General features: G+C 45.0%; 1 protein-coding gene across 2 annotated transcripts in view; it reads right to left on the bottom strand.

The window, feature by feature from the left end:
• The window catches only part of LOC135056377 (GTP-binding protein SAR1a), a 46497-nt gene that overhangs the window by 19693 nt on the left and 10827 nt on the right, over positions 1-15977 (bottom strand). For both annotated transcript variants that reach the window (XM_063961456.1, XM_063961457.1), the window contains exons 2-4: positions 3351-3423; positions 2579-2698; positions 1297-1362 (exon numbers count right to left, since the gene is read on the bottom strand). In XM_063961456.1, the coding sequence (XP_063817526.1) occupies positions 1297-1362; positions 2579-2698; positions 3351-3408 (244 nt within the window). In that variant the 5' untranslated portion in view covers positions 3409-3423. The remainder of the gene's footprint in view (positions 1-1296; positions 1363-2578; positions 2699-3350; positions 3424-15977) is intronic.

Genomic DNA, 15977 nt, shown 5'->3' with positions numbered 1-15977 from the left:
GTTTTCTATTTTTTTTATTTTTCTACCAATAGTTTTTTATTGCCCCTTTATGATCCACCTCATAGGGCAGTGGTTCCCAAACCTTTTTGAATCACGGCACCATAGAGTATCAGAATTTTTTCATGGCACCCCATAGCCAATATTTTCTTATTGAAAAATGTAGAAAGAAGTATTAAATGAAGTAAATTGTCTTTATATGTCATACTTAGGGTAACTTATGCGGAGAGGGACAAGATTTGCTTCTGATTGTCAATATATTTTATGATTGGCAGCCATTAACACTGGTTTTGCTTTTACATTGACCATGCAGAATTTGAATTGGTTCTGGACCACAAACCCGAGGCACCCCTGCAAGTGTCCCGAGGCACCCCAGGGTGCCACGGCACACAGTTTGGGAACCACTGTCCTAGGGCATAATATTTATATTATATGATAATGAGGCAACTGCACATGATATTTTATACTGTTTAATTTTAATAAAAAATTCCAACCAGGTTTTAATTGTGATTTTATTCAAGCAAGGGTTCCATTTGGTTTATTAGCGCAGAGTATCCAATTAATTGTTTATAGACAAGACTTCTGTTTGTTATGCATCCACAGGTATAATAATTGAACCCTGCTGCTGAATAACATTAAAGATATATTTCAATAGGACACTAATATTAGTCTGTAATACCCCTTTCAGACCACCACCTATGAATACGGGTTATGGGCACATAAGCGCGCATAACCAGAGTTCAGGTGCGGTCTGAAAGGTGCAAGGGTTGAAATACCGGGTCGAGTGAACCCAGTATTTCAACCCTGGTTGTGAGCAGGGTTGAACACGTTTCCAAACCGGCTCACTGCGCGGTGTGAACAGGAGCCGGGTCGATGCGAACCGTTTCCCGTTCACACTCTGTGTACGGGCGGCACTTAGAGATCAGGTGATCTCCAAGCGCCGCCCCACCAACCCGGCAATATGCCGGATTGCAGTCAGTGGTAGTGGGGCGCCTGAGGCGGGTCACCCGCACACTGTGAGCTCCCGTGTGCAACCAGTCTCAGTCGGCCTGAAAGGGGTATAACTAGTACCTGGATAAATCTTTTTTTAGTTATTATTCGCTGTTTCATGTAAAAAAAAAACAACTTAAAACATATATTAGGATTAGTGGTACTTTCATCTGCCAAACTACATATGCAGGCCTCAATGACAGTTGCAACACTAATCAGATTATTAATCTGAAAACACAAATATATATGTAGATTGTGTATAAAGAATGTCTAACACAGACTAATGCAGTTGATATAGAGATTACGCACCTTGTTCATGTCCACCAAGATCAAAGGTTGTGAAGGTCATTCCCGCAATTGTCAACTCTTCTGATGCTGGAGTAGAAAGCAGAAGAAAAACATCATGTTGTGTACATACAAGTTACACAGGAAAACAAAATATAAAAAAAAAAAAAGCACATTACAGTTTAGATTGATTGGTTTACCATGTGCTTAGAATGTGTGAACAAATCACAAAGCCCAGTTACTATACTAGTCCCAATACATTGATTGATCAGTATTAATGATCATTGCGTACCCACACATATGCAGTGATTTAGGTTTAAAAAGACTAATCCCATTGTCCAAATTGCAACGTATGCTGGCAGCTTTAGACTTACTATATGCTGAAAGTAGAACACAAACACCTTCTCTATAAAACATACAGTAAAGGGTACAACGGTGTTCTAAATTTAGGGGCATCTTCAATTAGCCACATGGCTTACTGTGGGCTTGTTACAGTGCCCAGAACTATTCAATTGCAGCCCACAGGTTACATTTGCCACAGAGTTCTGTTCACATAATCCTAAAGTGCGAACAGAAACCCACAATGAGTAGGGCTTTATGCCCTTACAGTGGCCACAGCGAATGCATTGACCCACAGCTCTGGGCACTTAACCCAGAACCTATGGCTTACCTGCGGCCTTACCATGGGAGGAAAGGAGCTTTAAATTGAACAGCTCTGGGTATTAAAGATCAAGGGTATCCTTCCACAGCCTACTGTATATGCCCCTAAGAAATAATTCCTACGACTGTATCAGACTCTTAATATGAATAGATGGAGATTATGCGCATGGTTGATCAGGCGTTCTTTAAGCAGTATGTACTGAGTGCTGTGATTTTTTTATGTGTGTGGCTCACAAAAACAAACACCTAAAAACCTCACAGCTTTAACAGCCTTTATTTTTATTTAACTCTGTCACTTCCTAGAATATGCACTACTACCAGGGAAGCAAATATTTCTAGAATTTAAAATAAAATATTTATTTCAATATGCTGACCATAAATGAAAAATAGAAAGCAATTAAAAAATAACAAAAAAACATACCAACATAAACAATAAGCAAATTAACTTAGGTATACAAAAATTATAACCTTGCACTTGGTGCAAACACGCAAATCCACCTCCCCTGCACCAATGTTTATGAAACATAGGTTATTGCATCTACAGTTCCTCTTTAAGAATTGTGCACTAACAGTTGTTTTAATAGTAATAACCTCGTGTATAATGACTATACCACTTTTAAAAACCATGTACAATTCAAAGACTTACTTGGATGTAGTGTGGGGACGTGTTGTCCAAGCCGGTCATCCTTTAACATGTGTAGCAGTGTTGTTTTGCCAGCATTGTCCAAGCCTAAAAACACTAGTTTGCCAGATTTCTTGTATAATCCTACAAGACAAGTAACAGTTTAAAGAAACCACAGATCAGTTGTGTGATTCTTTTATTGTATTTTGGGTTATAAGTGCAACATCCTACCTGTAACAGTTGTCTATATTCCTTTAATAGTATTAATAGTATTTAGTGCTAATATACCCTGATTTCCTGCCATCTTCTGAGGACCAGCATTAGAAAGTATTATTGAGGACATAACAGAGGTGACTAGCTACAAATGGACTATGCCTTATGGCCGATTTTTTGGTATATTGCAGGAACTCAAGATCAGGCAAGTGCTATATACAATCTACTGCAACGTATACAGCAGACGAGATAAGGGCTATATGTAACAAAAAACCCAAAGACAAATATACAAAATTTGGGTTACGCTGGGTACACACCTGCATAGTGATGACTGGATTGGCGTGCACCTGTACACATGGAGCAATTGTTAGCTCAGTGTGTGACGTCTTCAACAGGTTCGGAAGGTCGGGAATGCCCCCTACCTCCCAATCTGACCACTGCAGGAGTTACTGAAGCCATTTATTCAGACACACAATACAATTATTCGACTTAACATACAATCATGATTGGACCAATAATTGCATAGTGTGCATTGGGCTTGTATCTTTTAATGTAGCTACAGTTAAAATGAAAACTACTTTACCTAAAAATTGCAGCACACTGCTGAAGCCGTTATAAATCCACTCAAATATGAAAGACATTTCTGAATCTGTGTCCTGGAAAAACAAAAAAAGTGTTATGTAAATGAGAACCAAATAGATAAATGTTGCAATAAAAACAAATACAATTATTCAGACACACCAACATGGCATCTTGCACAGAGCATTGGCTCTCACACCACTAAGACCGTTCAATATAAGACATGCTGCGTGGTGGGTGATGTTAGTTGTAGCATGAAAGTGCAATAAAAATAGAACTTCATTCTAAAACTTGAACACTATGTTGAAGAATTCTGGATACTGCATTAAAGCAATTTATATCACACTACAAATGTAAAATACTGTAGTACAATAGCTTCTTGTGTGAGCAGCACTAATGTAATGTCAGTTAGAAAATCACTCATCGGGTTGGGGTCGGGAGACCGCACATGTTTGCCACAGGTTCTATTCCCACTGTCGTTGACACCCACAGAGTGGGAATAGTCCCTGTTGGTCGGCATGCCGACCGGCGGGATATTCAGGGGTCTGGATCCCGGCGTCGGTATTGTGACCGGCGGTACCCGACCGACGCTCACATAACCGCATCCCCACTCAACGCATGCAGCACATTTAACTTTATCCCACATCTCATTCGCGCAGCAAAGACCAACTTTCTTTTGCAGAACGCTCATTTCAACAGACCTACCATAAACCCGAGCCATTTCCTTTACAGATCTACAAGATTTTCATTTATTTTTAAACTAATGCCTAGTACAGACGGGGAGATTAACCCAGAGATGTGTGCGGAGCGATCTACCACAAACCGCTCAGCACACATCTCTCCCCCCTGCTCAGTACAGCGCGATATGTGCTGAGCGAGGGGGGTGCTCATTACACCCAGCGGTGAAATTAGCTATGTGCTAGATTGTGCCTGGATGCAGACCAATCTAACACTGGCGATAGCGATGTGCGGGACTGCGCATCGCTGTCGCCGGCACCCCATTCACACGGAGCGATGTGTTCTTCATTTCTAAGCAATCTAGTCAGACTGCTTAGAAATTACGTGAACATCGCTCCATGTGTACCCCCTTAATGTAATAGATACAAAAAAAAAATTCTATATAAGGAAGATAAAAGTTTGGATAATGAAAACCTTACTTTCACTATGAGTTGTATCCTAAGGGAGAGACAGACCTATGATTAATGGGCCCTACACACTGAAAGATTTAAGTGAACGATATGAACGAGAACTCTTTCATATCGTTCAGTGTGGAAGCACCAACGATGCGCGGCTCCGCGCTAGTTCATCGTTGGTGCCCCCCCGCTCATGCATGCAGGCCAATATGGCGGTCGGACAGCTCAGCATCGGGTCGTCGAGTCTGTAGGGCTCAATAGGTCATCTGTCAGAGGAAACAAAGGGTTGGGCTGTAACTGTAATCCCAGACAGGCTAAATATTAGTCCAACGATTTACCAGAAGTTTAACCGATTCAGTATTATGCTGCGTACACACTGGATGATATACTGTCCGCTCAATAGAATGGACGATATATCGTTCGCAAGCGATATGTCTGTGGACGACATAGTTCACAGACATATAGCGTCGGCCCTGCAGTACAGTTGATGCCCACTACATCTGCAGATATATCGGCACTTCTGGCTGTGTATACGGTCGACCCACTGACCACCCATGCACTTGCTGCAGGAATCGCTGGTGACCAACATCTCAACAGGGCGGGCAAATTCAAATGTCTGCCCAGTTGTGATGTCAGCGCATACACATCGAGCAGCCAATCGGTAAGTGTGTATTCTTACCTGAATCGGACTATCTATCAGGTGTGTACCTAGTCTTATTCATGACTGCCCACCTTACGATCAGGACAACGGTCAGCTTTCATGGAGGTGACCACTTGAGTATATAAATCCTTGCACTTTTTATCCCTTCAGAATCAAATTGTTATCGTGAGCAGGTCGTTATTTAATAAAAATACGTTTCTGATAGAAACTGGGGTGGATGTTATCATGGGAACATTAATCATCCACAAAAAGCTGCAGCAAAATCACCCTGAATGTGAACATACATTAGTTTGGGAAGTGTCACTGTTTTTAGTTCAAAGAAAAAATAAGATTTTACTTACCGATAAATCTATTTCTCGGAGTCCGTAGTGGATGCTGGGGTTCCTGAAAGGACCATGGGGAATAGCGGCTCCGCAGGAGACAGGGCACAAAAAGTAAAGCTTTTTCCGATCAGGTGGTGTGCACTGGCTCCTCCCCCCATGACCCTCCTCCAGACTCCAGTTAGGTACTGTGCCCGGACGAGCGTACACAATAAGGGAGGATTTTGAATCCCGGGTAAGACTCATACCAGCCACACCAATCACACCGTACAACTTGTGATCTAAACCCAGTTAACAGTATGATAACAGCGGAGCCTCTGAAAGATGGCTTCCTACAACAATAACCCGAATTAGTTAACAATAACTATGTACAATTTATGCAGATAATCCGCACTTGGGATGGGCGCCCAGCATCCACTACGGACTCCGAGAAATAGATTTATCGGTAAGTAAAATCTTATTTTCTCTATCGTCCTAGTGGATGCTGGGGTTCCTGAAAGGACCATGGGGATTATACCAAAGCTCCCAAACGGGCGGGAGAGTGCGGATGACTCTGCAGCACCGAATGAGAGAACTCCAGGTCCTCCTTAGCCAGAGTATCAAATTTGTAAAATTTTACAAACGTGTTCTCCCCTGACCACGTAGCTGCTCGGCAAAGTTGTAATGCCGAGACCCCTCGGGCAGCCGCCCAAGATGAGCCCACCTTCCTTGTGGAGTGGGCCTTTACAGATTTAGGCTGTGGCAGGCCTGCCACAGAATGTGCCAGTTGGATTGTGCTACAGATCCAACGAGCAATCGTCTGCTTAGACGCAGGAGCACCCATCTTGTTGGGTGCATACAATATAAACAACGAGTCAGATTTTCTGACTCCAGCTGTTCTTGCAATATATATTTTTAATGCTCTGACAACGTCCAGTAACTTGGAGTCCTCCAAGTCACTTGTAGCCGCAGGCACTACAATAGGCTGGTTCAGATGAAATGCTGACACCACCTTAGGGAGAAAATGCGGACGAGTCCGCAGTTCTGCCCTGTCCGAATGGAAAATCAGATATGGGCTTTTGTAAGATAAAGCTGCCAATTCTGACACTCTCCTGGCAGAAGCCAGGGCTAGAAGCATGGTCACTTTCCAAGTGAGATATTTCAAATCCACCTTATTTAGTGGTTCAAACCAATGAGATTTTAGAAAATCCAAAACTACATTGAGATCCCACGGTGCCACTGGAGGCACCACAGGGGGCTGTATATGCAGCACTCCCTTAACAAAGGTCTGGACTTCAGGGACTGAAGCCAATTCTTTTTGAAAGAAAATCGACAGGGCCGAAATTTGAACCTTAATAGATCCCAATTTGAGACCCATAGACAATCCTGATTGCAGGAAATGTAGGAATCGACCCAGTTGAAATTCCTCCGTCGGAGCACTCCGATCTTCGCACCACGCAACATATTTTCGCCAAATTCGGTGATAATGTTGCACGGTTACTTCTTTCCTTGCTTTAATCAAAGTAGGAATGACTTCTTCCGGCATGCCTTTTTCCATTAGGATCCGGCGTTCAACCGCCATGCCGTCAAACGCAGCCGCGGTAAGTCTTGAAACAGACAGGGACCCTGCTGAAGCAAGTCCCTCCTTAGAGGTAGAGGCCACGGATCTTCCGTGATCATCTCTTGGAGTTCCGGGTACCAAGTCCTTCTTGGCCAATCCGGAACCACTAGTATCGTTCTTACGCCTCTTTGCCGTATAATTCTCAATACTTTTGGTATGAGAGGCAGAGGAGGAAACACATACACCGACTGGTACACCCAAGGCGTTACCAGCGCGTCCACAGCTATTGCCTGCGGATCTCTTGACCTGGCGCAATACCTGTCCAGTTTTTTGTTGAGGCGAGACGCCATCATGTCCACCATTGGTCTTTCCCAACGGGTTACCAGCATGTGGAAGACTTCTGGATGAAGTCCCCACTCTCCCGGGTGAAGATCGTGTCTGCTGAGGAAGTCTGCTTCCCAGTTGTCCACTCCCGGGATGAACACTGCTGACAGTGCTATCACATGATTCTCTGCCCAGCGAAGAATCCTTGCAGCTTCTGCCATTGCACTCCTGCTTCTTGTGCCGCCCTGTCTGTTCACATGGGCGACTGCCGTGATGTTGTCCGACTGGATCAACACCGGTTTTCCCTGAAGCAGAGGTTCTGCCTGGCTTAGAGCATTGTATATTGCTCTTAGTTCCAGAATGTTTATGTGAAGAGACGTTTCCAGGCTTGTCCATACTCCCTGGAAGTTTCTTCCTTGTGTGACTGCTCCCCAGCCTCTCAGGCTGGCGTCCGTGGTCACCAGGATCCAATCCTGTATGCCGAATCTGCGGCCCTCCAATAGATGAGGACTCTGCAGCCACCACAGAAGAGACACCCTTGTCCTTGGAGACAGGGTTATCCGTAGGTGCATCTGAAGATGCGACCCTGACCATTTGTCCAACAGATCCCTTTGGAAAATTCTTGCGTGGAATCTGCCGAATGGAATTGCTTCGTAAGAAGCCACCATTTTTCCCAGGACTCTTGTGCATTGATGTACAGACACCTTTCCTGGTTTTAGGAGGTTCCTGACAAGCTCGGATAACTCCTTGGCTTTTTCCTCCGGGAGAAAAACCTTTTTCTGAACCGTGTCCAGAATCATCCCTAGGAACAGCAGACGAGTTGTCGGCATTAACTGGGATTTTGGAATATTCAGAATCCACCCGTGCTGTTTTAGCACTTCTTGAGACAGTGCTAATCCCATCTCTAGCTGTTCTCTGGACCTCGCCCTTATTAGGAGATCGTCCAAGTATGGGATAATTAATACGCCTTTTCTTCGAAGAAGAATCATCATCTCGGCCATTACCTTTGTAAAGATCCGAGGTGCCGTGGACAATCCGAACGGCAGCGTCTGAAACTGATAGTGACAGTTTTGTACAACGAACCTGAGGTACCCCTGGTGTGAGGGGTAAATTGGAACGTGGAGATACGCATCCTTGATGTCCAAGGATACCATAAAGTCCCCCTCTTCCAGGTTCGCTATCACTGCTCTGAGTGACTCCATTTTGAACTTGAACTTCTTTATGTACAGGTTCAAGGACTTCAGATTTAGAATAGGCCTTACCGAGCCATCCGGCTTCGGTACCACAAAAAGAGTGGAATAATACCCCTTCCCTTGTTGTAGAAGAGGTACCTTGACTATCGCCTGCTGAGAGTACAGCTTGTGAATGGCTTCCAAAACCGTCTCCCTTTCGGAGGGGGACGTTGGTAAAGCAGACTTCAGGAAACGGCGAGGTGGATCCGTCTCTAATTCCAACCTGTACCCTTGAGATATTATCTGCAGGATCCAGGGATCTACCTGCGAGTGAGCCCACTGCGCGCTGTAATTTTTGAGACGACCGCCCACCGTCCCCGAGTCCGCTTGAGAAGCCCCAGCGTCATGCTGAGGCTTTTGTAGAAGCCGGGGAGGGCTTCTGTTCCTGGGAAGGAGCTGCGTGTTGCTGTCTCTTCCCTCGACCTTTGCCTCGTGGCAGATATGAATAGCCCTTTGCTCTCTTATTTTTAAAGGAACGAAAGGGCTGCGGTTGAAAAGTCGGTGCCTTTTTCTGTTGGGGAGTGACTTGAGGTAGAAAGGTGGATTTCCCGGCTGTAGCCGTGGCCACCAAATCTGATAGACCGACTCCAAATAACTCCTCCCCTTTATACGGCAAAACTTCCATATGCCGTTTTGAATCCGCATCGCCTGTCCACTGTCGCGTCCATAAAGCTCTTCTGGCCGAAATGGACATAGCACTTACCCGTGATGCCAGTGTGCAGATATCCCTCTGTGCATCACGCATATAAAGAAATGCATCCTTTATTTGTTCTAACGACAGTAAAATATTGTCCCTGTCCAGGGTATCAATATTTTCAATCAGGGACTCTGACCAAACTACCCCAGCACTGCCCATCCAGGCAGTCGCTACAGCTGGTCGTAGTATAACACCTGCATGTGTGTATATACTTTTTTGGATATTTTCCATCCTCCTATCTGATGGATCTTTAAGTGCGGCCGTCTCAGGAGAGGGTAACGCCACTTGTTTAGATAAGCGTGTTAGCGCCTTGTCCACCCTAGGAGGTGTTTCCCAGCGCTCCCTAACCTCTGGCGGGAAAGGGTATAATGCCAATAATTTCTTTGAAATTATCAGCTTTTTATCAGGGGCAACCCACGCTTCATTACACACGTCATTTAATTCTTCTGATTCAGGAAAAACTATAGGTAGTTTTTTCATACCCCACATAATACCCTGTTTAGTGGTACCTGTAGTATCAGCTAAATGTAACGCCTCCTTCATTGCCAAAATCATATAACGTGTGGCCCTACTGGAAAATACGGTTGATTCGTCACCGTCACCACTGGAGTCATCGCCTGTGTCTGGGTCTGTGTCGACCGACTGAGGCAAAGGGCGTTTCACAGCCCCTGACGGTGTTTGAGTCGCCTGGACAGGCACTAATTGATTGTCCGGCCGCCTCATGTCGTCAAACGACTGCTTTAGCGTGTTGACACTATCCCGTAGTTCCATAAATAAAGGCATCCATTCCGGTGTCGACTCCCTAGGGGGTGACATCCTCATATTTGGCAATTGCTCCGCCTCCACACCAATATCGTCCTCATACATGTCGACACACACGTACCGACACACAGCAGACACACAGGGAATGCTCCTAACGAAGACAGGACCCACTAGCCCTTTGGGGAGACAGAGGGAGAGTTTGCCAGCACACACCAAAAGCGCTATATATATATCAGGGATAGCCTTATAATAAGTGCTCCCTTATAGCTGCTTTGTTATATCAAAATATCGCCATAAATGTGCCCCCCCCTCTCTGTTTTACCCTGTTTCTGTAGTGCAGTGCAGGGGAGAGACCTGGGAGCCGTCCTGACCAGCGGAGCTGTGAGAGGAAATGGCGCCGTGTGCTGAGGAGATAGGCCCCGCCCCTTTTCTGGCGGGCTCGTCTCCCGCTATTTAGTGAATCCAGGCAGGGGTTAAATATCTCCATATAGCCTCTAGGGCTATATGTGAGGTATTTTTAGCCTTTATAGGTAATCATTTTGCCTCCCAGGGCGCCCCCCCCCAGCGCCCTGCACCCTCAGTGACTGCCGTGTGAAGTGTGCTGAGAGGAAAATGGCGCACAGCTGCAGTGCTGTGCGCTACCTTTTGAAGACTGCAGGAGTCTTCAGCCGCCGATTCTGGACCTCTTCTGACTTCAGCATCTGCAAGGGGGCCGGCGGCGTGGCTCCGGTGACCATCCAGGCTGTACCTGTGATCGTCCCTCTGGAGCTTGATGTCCAGTAGCCAAGAAGCCAATCCATCCTGCACGCAGGTGAGTTGACTCCTTCTCCCCTCAGTCCCTCGCTGCAGTGATCCTGTTGCCAGCAGGAATCACTGTAAAATAAAAAACCTAGCTAAACTTTTTCTAAGCAGCTCTTTAGGAGAGCCACCTAGATTGCACCCTTCTCGGCCGGGCACAAAAATCTAACTGGAGTCTGGAGGAGGGTCATGGGGGGAGGAGCCAGTGCACACCACCTGATCGGAAAAAGCTTTACTTTTTGTGCCCTGTCTCCTGCGGAGCCGCTATTCCCCATGGTCCTTTCAGGAACCCCAGCATCCACTAGGACGATAGAGAAACAAATATTTTTGTCTCCACCTTAATACCTAATAACCAGTTCTGCTAAATATGAAGAAAACAGACCTCCATAAAACTCAAATATAAAATGAAGGAAAGGCAGACATGTCCTGGCTGAAAATGCTCATTACAAATTCCATTTCAGGCAATGGCTGATTACATAAAGAAACATAAGCTGAGTAATCGCTGTGTAGTTGACATTTACCACAGTTTGAAGCAACAGAAGTCAGATGTTATTGCACAATAAGGTATCAAATTAAAGGAAAAGAAAAGTGCATCAGAGCTCTCAAGCAATATACTGCTGTACATGTATCTGTATTATATACATACTTACCTATAGAAAAGACAAAAGGTAGCCAAAATCCATACCTTATGATGCAGAGATTTATTTTAGAAGTTTCAAAAACTATACTGATTATTTAAACATGTTAGACGTAACACGTGCAGAATGAGTAAGAGCAGTTGGGACCAATGATCCCTCAGATAAGTGCATTTAACAAGCAGTATAACAGGAGTGATGACTGGTTACCACTCCAATGTAAACATGCCTAAATATACATTTCTGGGCATTAAACTCATGTCACCCTGCATTTTGTAGGTGTACTACTGGGGAAAAAATATTGACAGATAATATATCCCTAGATACCACTCAAGAGCGTATCACTATTTTAGATTTGTTGTTTATACTGTATGTACACCCATTGTTATAGTTTGTACAGCATGCTAAACACCATCAGGGAAACAAATCTGAACTGAAAAACAAAAGAAATCTAGGCGTTACCATGTTCTCTCAAATGTCCAGTGTTACAGATATGTACACCAGTATATTTCTATACACACACACACACACACACACATACATATACAGCACTGTGACATCCCCAGCAAATATACACAAAAGTACAAATGCAATGCATTTTCTTATACATAGCATAATAGACAACAGAATTATTATAGACTGAAAGACACAATTAGTATTTAGACTTAAACATACTTGCAGAGGTGGAAACTCAAAGCAGAAATCTGATGTGGTGCAAACAGGATTATGTATCCTGTTACACTAGTTAAATATACTGGATTACATAGAGACGGTACCAGTTAGTACGTCAGAAAGACAATTCTAGTACCTGCACAGATGGTCAACAATGCCCTATCAGTACTCCTCACACACACACACACTAATTTTAATAGAGTACTAACAAAACTAAATAAAGCCTGATCAGATTAATCATCCAAATTCTGACAGCACAAAACATATTTTAATGGGATTTAAATCTCCTCAATAATTCCTTTTAAAAAAGGGTGTGTTACGAATTCGACTCAGGTACTCCAGCAGCAGCAAAGACCATCAGACGGCTTACGCTGCAGAAGGGATCATACGAGATGAGTTATTCATACGCCAGGTGTGTCTACAGAGGGCATATTTTTTATTTTATTTTTTGAGGAAAAGGAATGCTCCTCTCTCCTTCCTAAGGTATAACGGTTTGTATTATCTTGGTTCTCAGAAGATAGGTACAATGCAGGTGTAGAAGTGATTACAGTTAAATGGAATATACAATGCCTGAAAATTCTTTGTAACCATCAAGAACTACAGTAAACCTATTTAAATACTTTGCTTATGCCAACTGATATGTTATCTAAAAAAAAGCGATGGATAGTTCTCTATGAAATTAAAGAAAGCTCTCCCCACAGAAGAGGGCAGCTGGAGAGGAGTGCCCTGCGGGAATAATGTTGCCATTTTGATCCTTGCAAGCAACAAGTAATTGATTAAAAGCCTGAAAAGTATAAAACTCTCAGAATGCACTCTACCCATTACACACTTATACCACACTTCAGAGCACTAGCTGGTGTCAGGACTCACTCACATTCTCCCGAGACAAAGCCCTGTCTTAATCCCTCAACTGAATGCACATATAGGGGTTGACAGTGCATGAGAAAGCCACCATTAATACCTGGATGGTATTATTTATGCATTATTCATAAGGAATTAAGATCTTTTGGCACACTTTATGAACTGTGCTTTTATCAGACTGAATGTAGCTGATTTGTGACAGGTTTCTGCCTATACGATGATAAATGTTTAACAAATAAATCCAAAATTAAATAAGAATTTACTTACCGATAATTCTATTTCTCATAGTCCGTAGTGGATGCTGGGGATTCCGAAAGGACCATGGGGAATAGCGGCTCCGCAGGAGACTGGGCACAAAGTAAAAGCTTTAGGACTAGCTGGTGTGCACTGGCTCCTCCCCCTATGACCCTCCTCCAAGCCTCAGTTAGGATACTGTACCCGGACGAGCGTACACAATAAGGAAGGATTTTGAATCCCGGGTAAGACTCATACCAGCCACACCAATCACACCGTACAACTTGTGATCTGAACCCAGTTAACAGCATGATAACAGAAGGAGCCTCTGAAAAGATGGCTCACAACAACAATAACCCGATTTTTGTAACAATAACTATGTACAAGTAATGCAGACAATCCGCACTTGGGATGGGCGCCCAGCATCCACTACGGACTATGAGAAATAGAATTATCGGTAAGTAAATTCTTATTTTCTCTAACGTCCTAGTGGATGCTGGGGACTCCGAAAGGACCATGGGGATTATACCAAAGCTCCCAAACGGGCGGGAGAGTGCGGATGACTCTGCAGCACCGAATGAGAGAACTCCAGGTCCTCCTCAGCCAGGGTATCAAATTTGTAGAATTTAGCAAACGTGTTTGCCCCTGACCAAGTAGCTGCTCGGCAAAGTTGTAAAGCCGAGACCCCTCGGGCAGCCGCCCAAGATGAGCCCACTTTCCGTGTGGAATGGGCTTTTACAGATTTTGGCTGTGGCAGGCCTGCCACAGAATGTGCAAGCTGAATTGTACTACAAATCCAACGAGCAATCGTCTGCTTAGAAGCAGGAGCACCCAGCTTGTTGGGTGCATACAGGATAAACAGCGAATCAGATTTTCTGACTCCAGCCGTCCTGGAAACATATTTTCAGGGCCCTGACTACGTCCAGCAACTTGGAATCCTCCAAGTCCCTAGTAGCCGCAGGCACCACAATAGGCTGGTTTAAGTGAAATGCTGAAACCACCTTAGGGAGAAATTGAGGACGAGTCCTCAATTCTGCCCTGTCCGTATGAAAAATTAGGTAAGGGCTTTTATAGGATAAAGCCGCCAATTCTGAGACACGCCTGGCTGAAGCCAGGGCTAAACAGCATTACCACTTTCCATGTGAGATATTTTAAGTCCACAGTGGTGAGTGGTTCAAACCAATGTGATTTTAGGAATCCCAAAACTACATTGAGATCCCAAGGTGCCACTGGAGGCACAAAAGGAGGCTGTATATGCAGTACTCCCTTAACAAACGTCTGAACTTCAGGAACAGAAGCCAGTTCTTTTTTGGAAGAATATTGACAGGGCCGAAATTTGAACCTTAATGGACCCTAATTTGAGGCCCATAGACAGTCCTGTTTGCAGGAAATGCAGGAAACGACCCAGTTGAAATTCCTCTGTAGGGGCCTTCCTGGCCTCGCACCACGCAACATATTTACGCCAAATACTGTGATAATGTTGTATGGTTACATCCTTCCTGGCTTTGATCAGGGTATGGATGACTTCATCCGGAATGCCTTTTTCCTTCAGGATCCGGCGTTCAACCGCCATGCCGTCAAACGCAGCCGCGGTAAGTCTTGGAACAGACATGGTCCCTGCTGGAGCAGGTCCTTTCGTAGAGGTAGAGGCCACGGGTCTTCCGTGAGCATCTCTTGAATTTCCGGGTACCAAGTCCTTCTTGGCCAATCCGGAGCCACGAGTATAGTCTTTACTCCTCTCCTTCTTATGATTCTCAGTACTTTTGGTATGAGAGGAAGAGGAGGGAACACATACACTGACTGGTACACCCACGGTGTTACCAGAGCGTCCACAGCTATTGCCTGAGGGTCCCTTGACCTGGCGCAATATCTGTCCAGTTTTTTGTTGAGGCGGGACGCCATCATGTCCACCTTTGGTTTTTCCCAACGGTTCACAATCATGTGGAAGACTTCTGGGTGAAGTCCCCACTCCCCCGGGTGAAGATCGTGTCTGCTGAGGAAGTCTGCTTCCCAGTTGTCCACTCCCGGAATGAACACTGCTGACAGTGCTATCACATGATTCTCCGCCCAGCGAAGAATCCTTGCCACTTCCATCATTGCCCTCCTGCTTCTTGTGCCGCCCTGTCTGTTTACGTGGGCGACTGCCGTGATGTTGTCCGACTGGATCAACACCGGCTGACCCTGAAGCAGAGGTCTTGCCTGACTTAGGGCATTGTAAATGGCCCTTAGTTCCAGGATATTTATGTGAAGTGACGTTTCCATGCTTGACCACAAGCCCTGGAAATTTCTTCCCTGTGTGACTGCTCCCCAGCCTCTCAGGCTGGCATCCGTGGTCACCAGGACCCAATCCTGAATGCCGAATCTGCGGCCCTCTAGGAGATGAGCACTCTGTAACCACCACAGGAGAGACACCCTTGTCCTTGGAGACAGGGTTATCCGCTGATGCATTTGAAGATGCGATCCGGACCATTTGTCCAGCAGATCCCACTGAAAAGTTCTTGCGTGGAATCTGCCGAATGGAATCGCTTCGTAAGAAGCCACCATCTTTCCCAGGACCCTTGTGCATTGATGTACTGACACTTGGCCTGGTCTTAGGAGGTTCCTGACTAGGACGGATAACTCCTTGGCTTTCTCCTCCGGGAGAAACACCTTTTTCTGTACTGTGTCCAGAATCATCCCTAGGAACAGCAGACGTGTCGTCGGAATCAGCTGCGATTTTGGAATATTTAGAATCCATCCGTGCTGTCGTAGTACTACTTGAG

Source organism: Pseudophryne corroboree, chromosome 3 (assembly GCF_028390025.1).
Source record: "Pseudophryne corroboree isolate aPseCor3 chromosome 3, aPseCor3.hap2, whole genome shotgun sequence".
Lineage (NCBI taxonomy): Eukaryota > Metazoa > Chordata > Amphibia > Anura > Myobatrachidae > Pseudophryne > Pseudophryne corroboree.
This window is presented reverse-complemented; position numbering and strand designations above follow the sequence as displayed.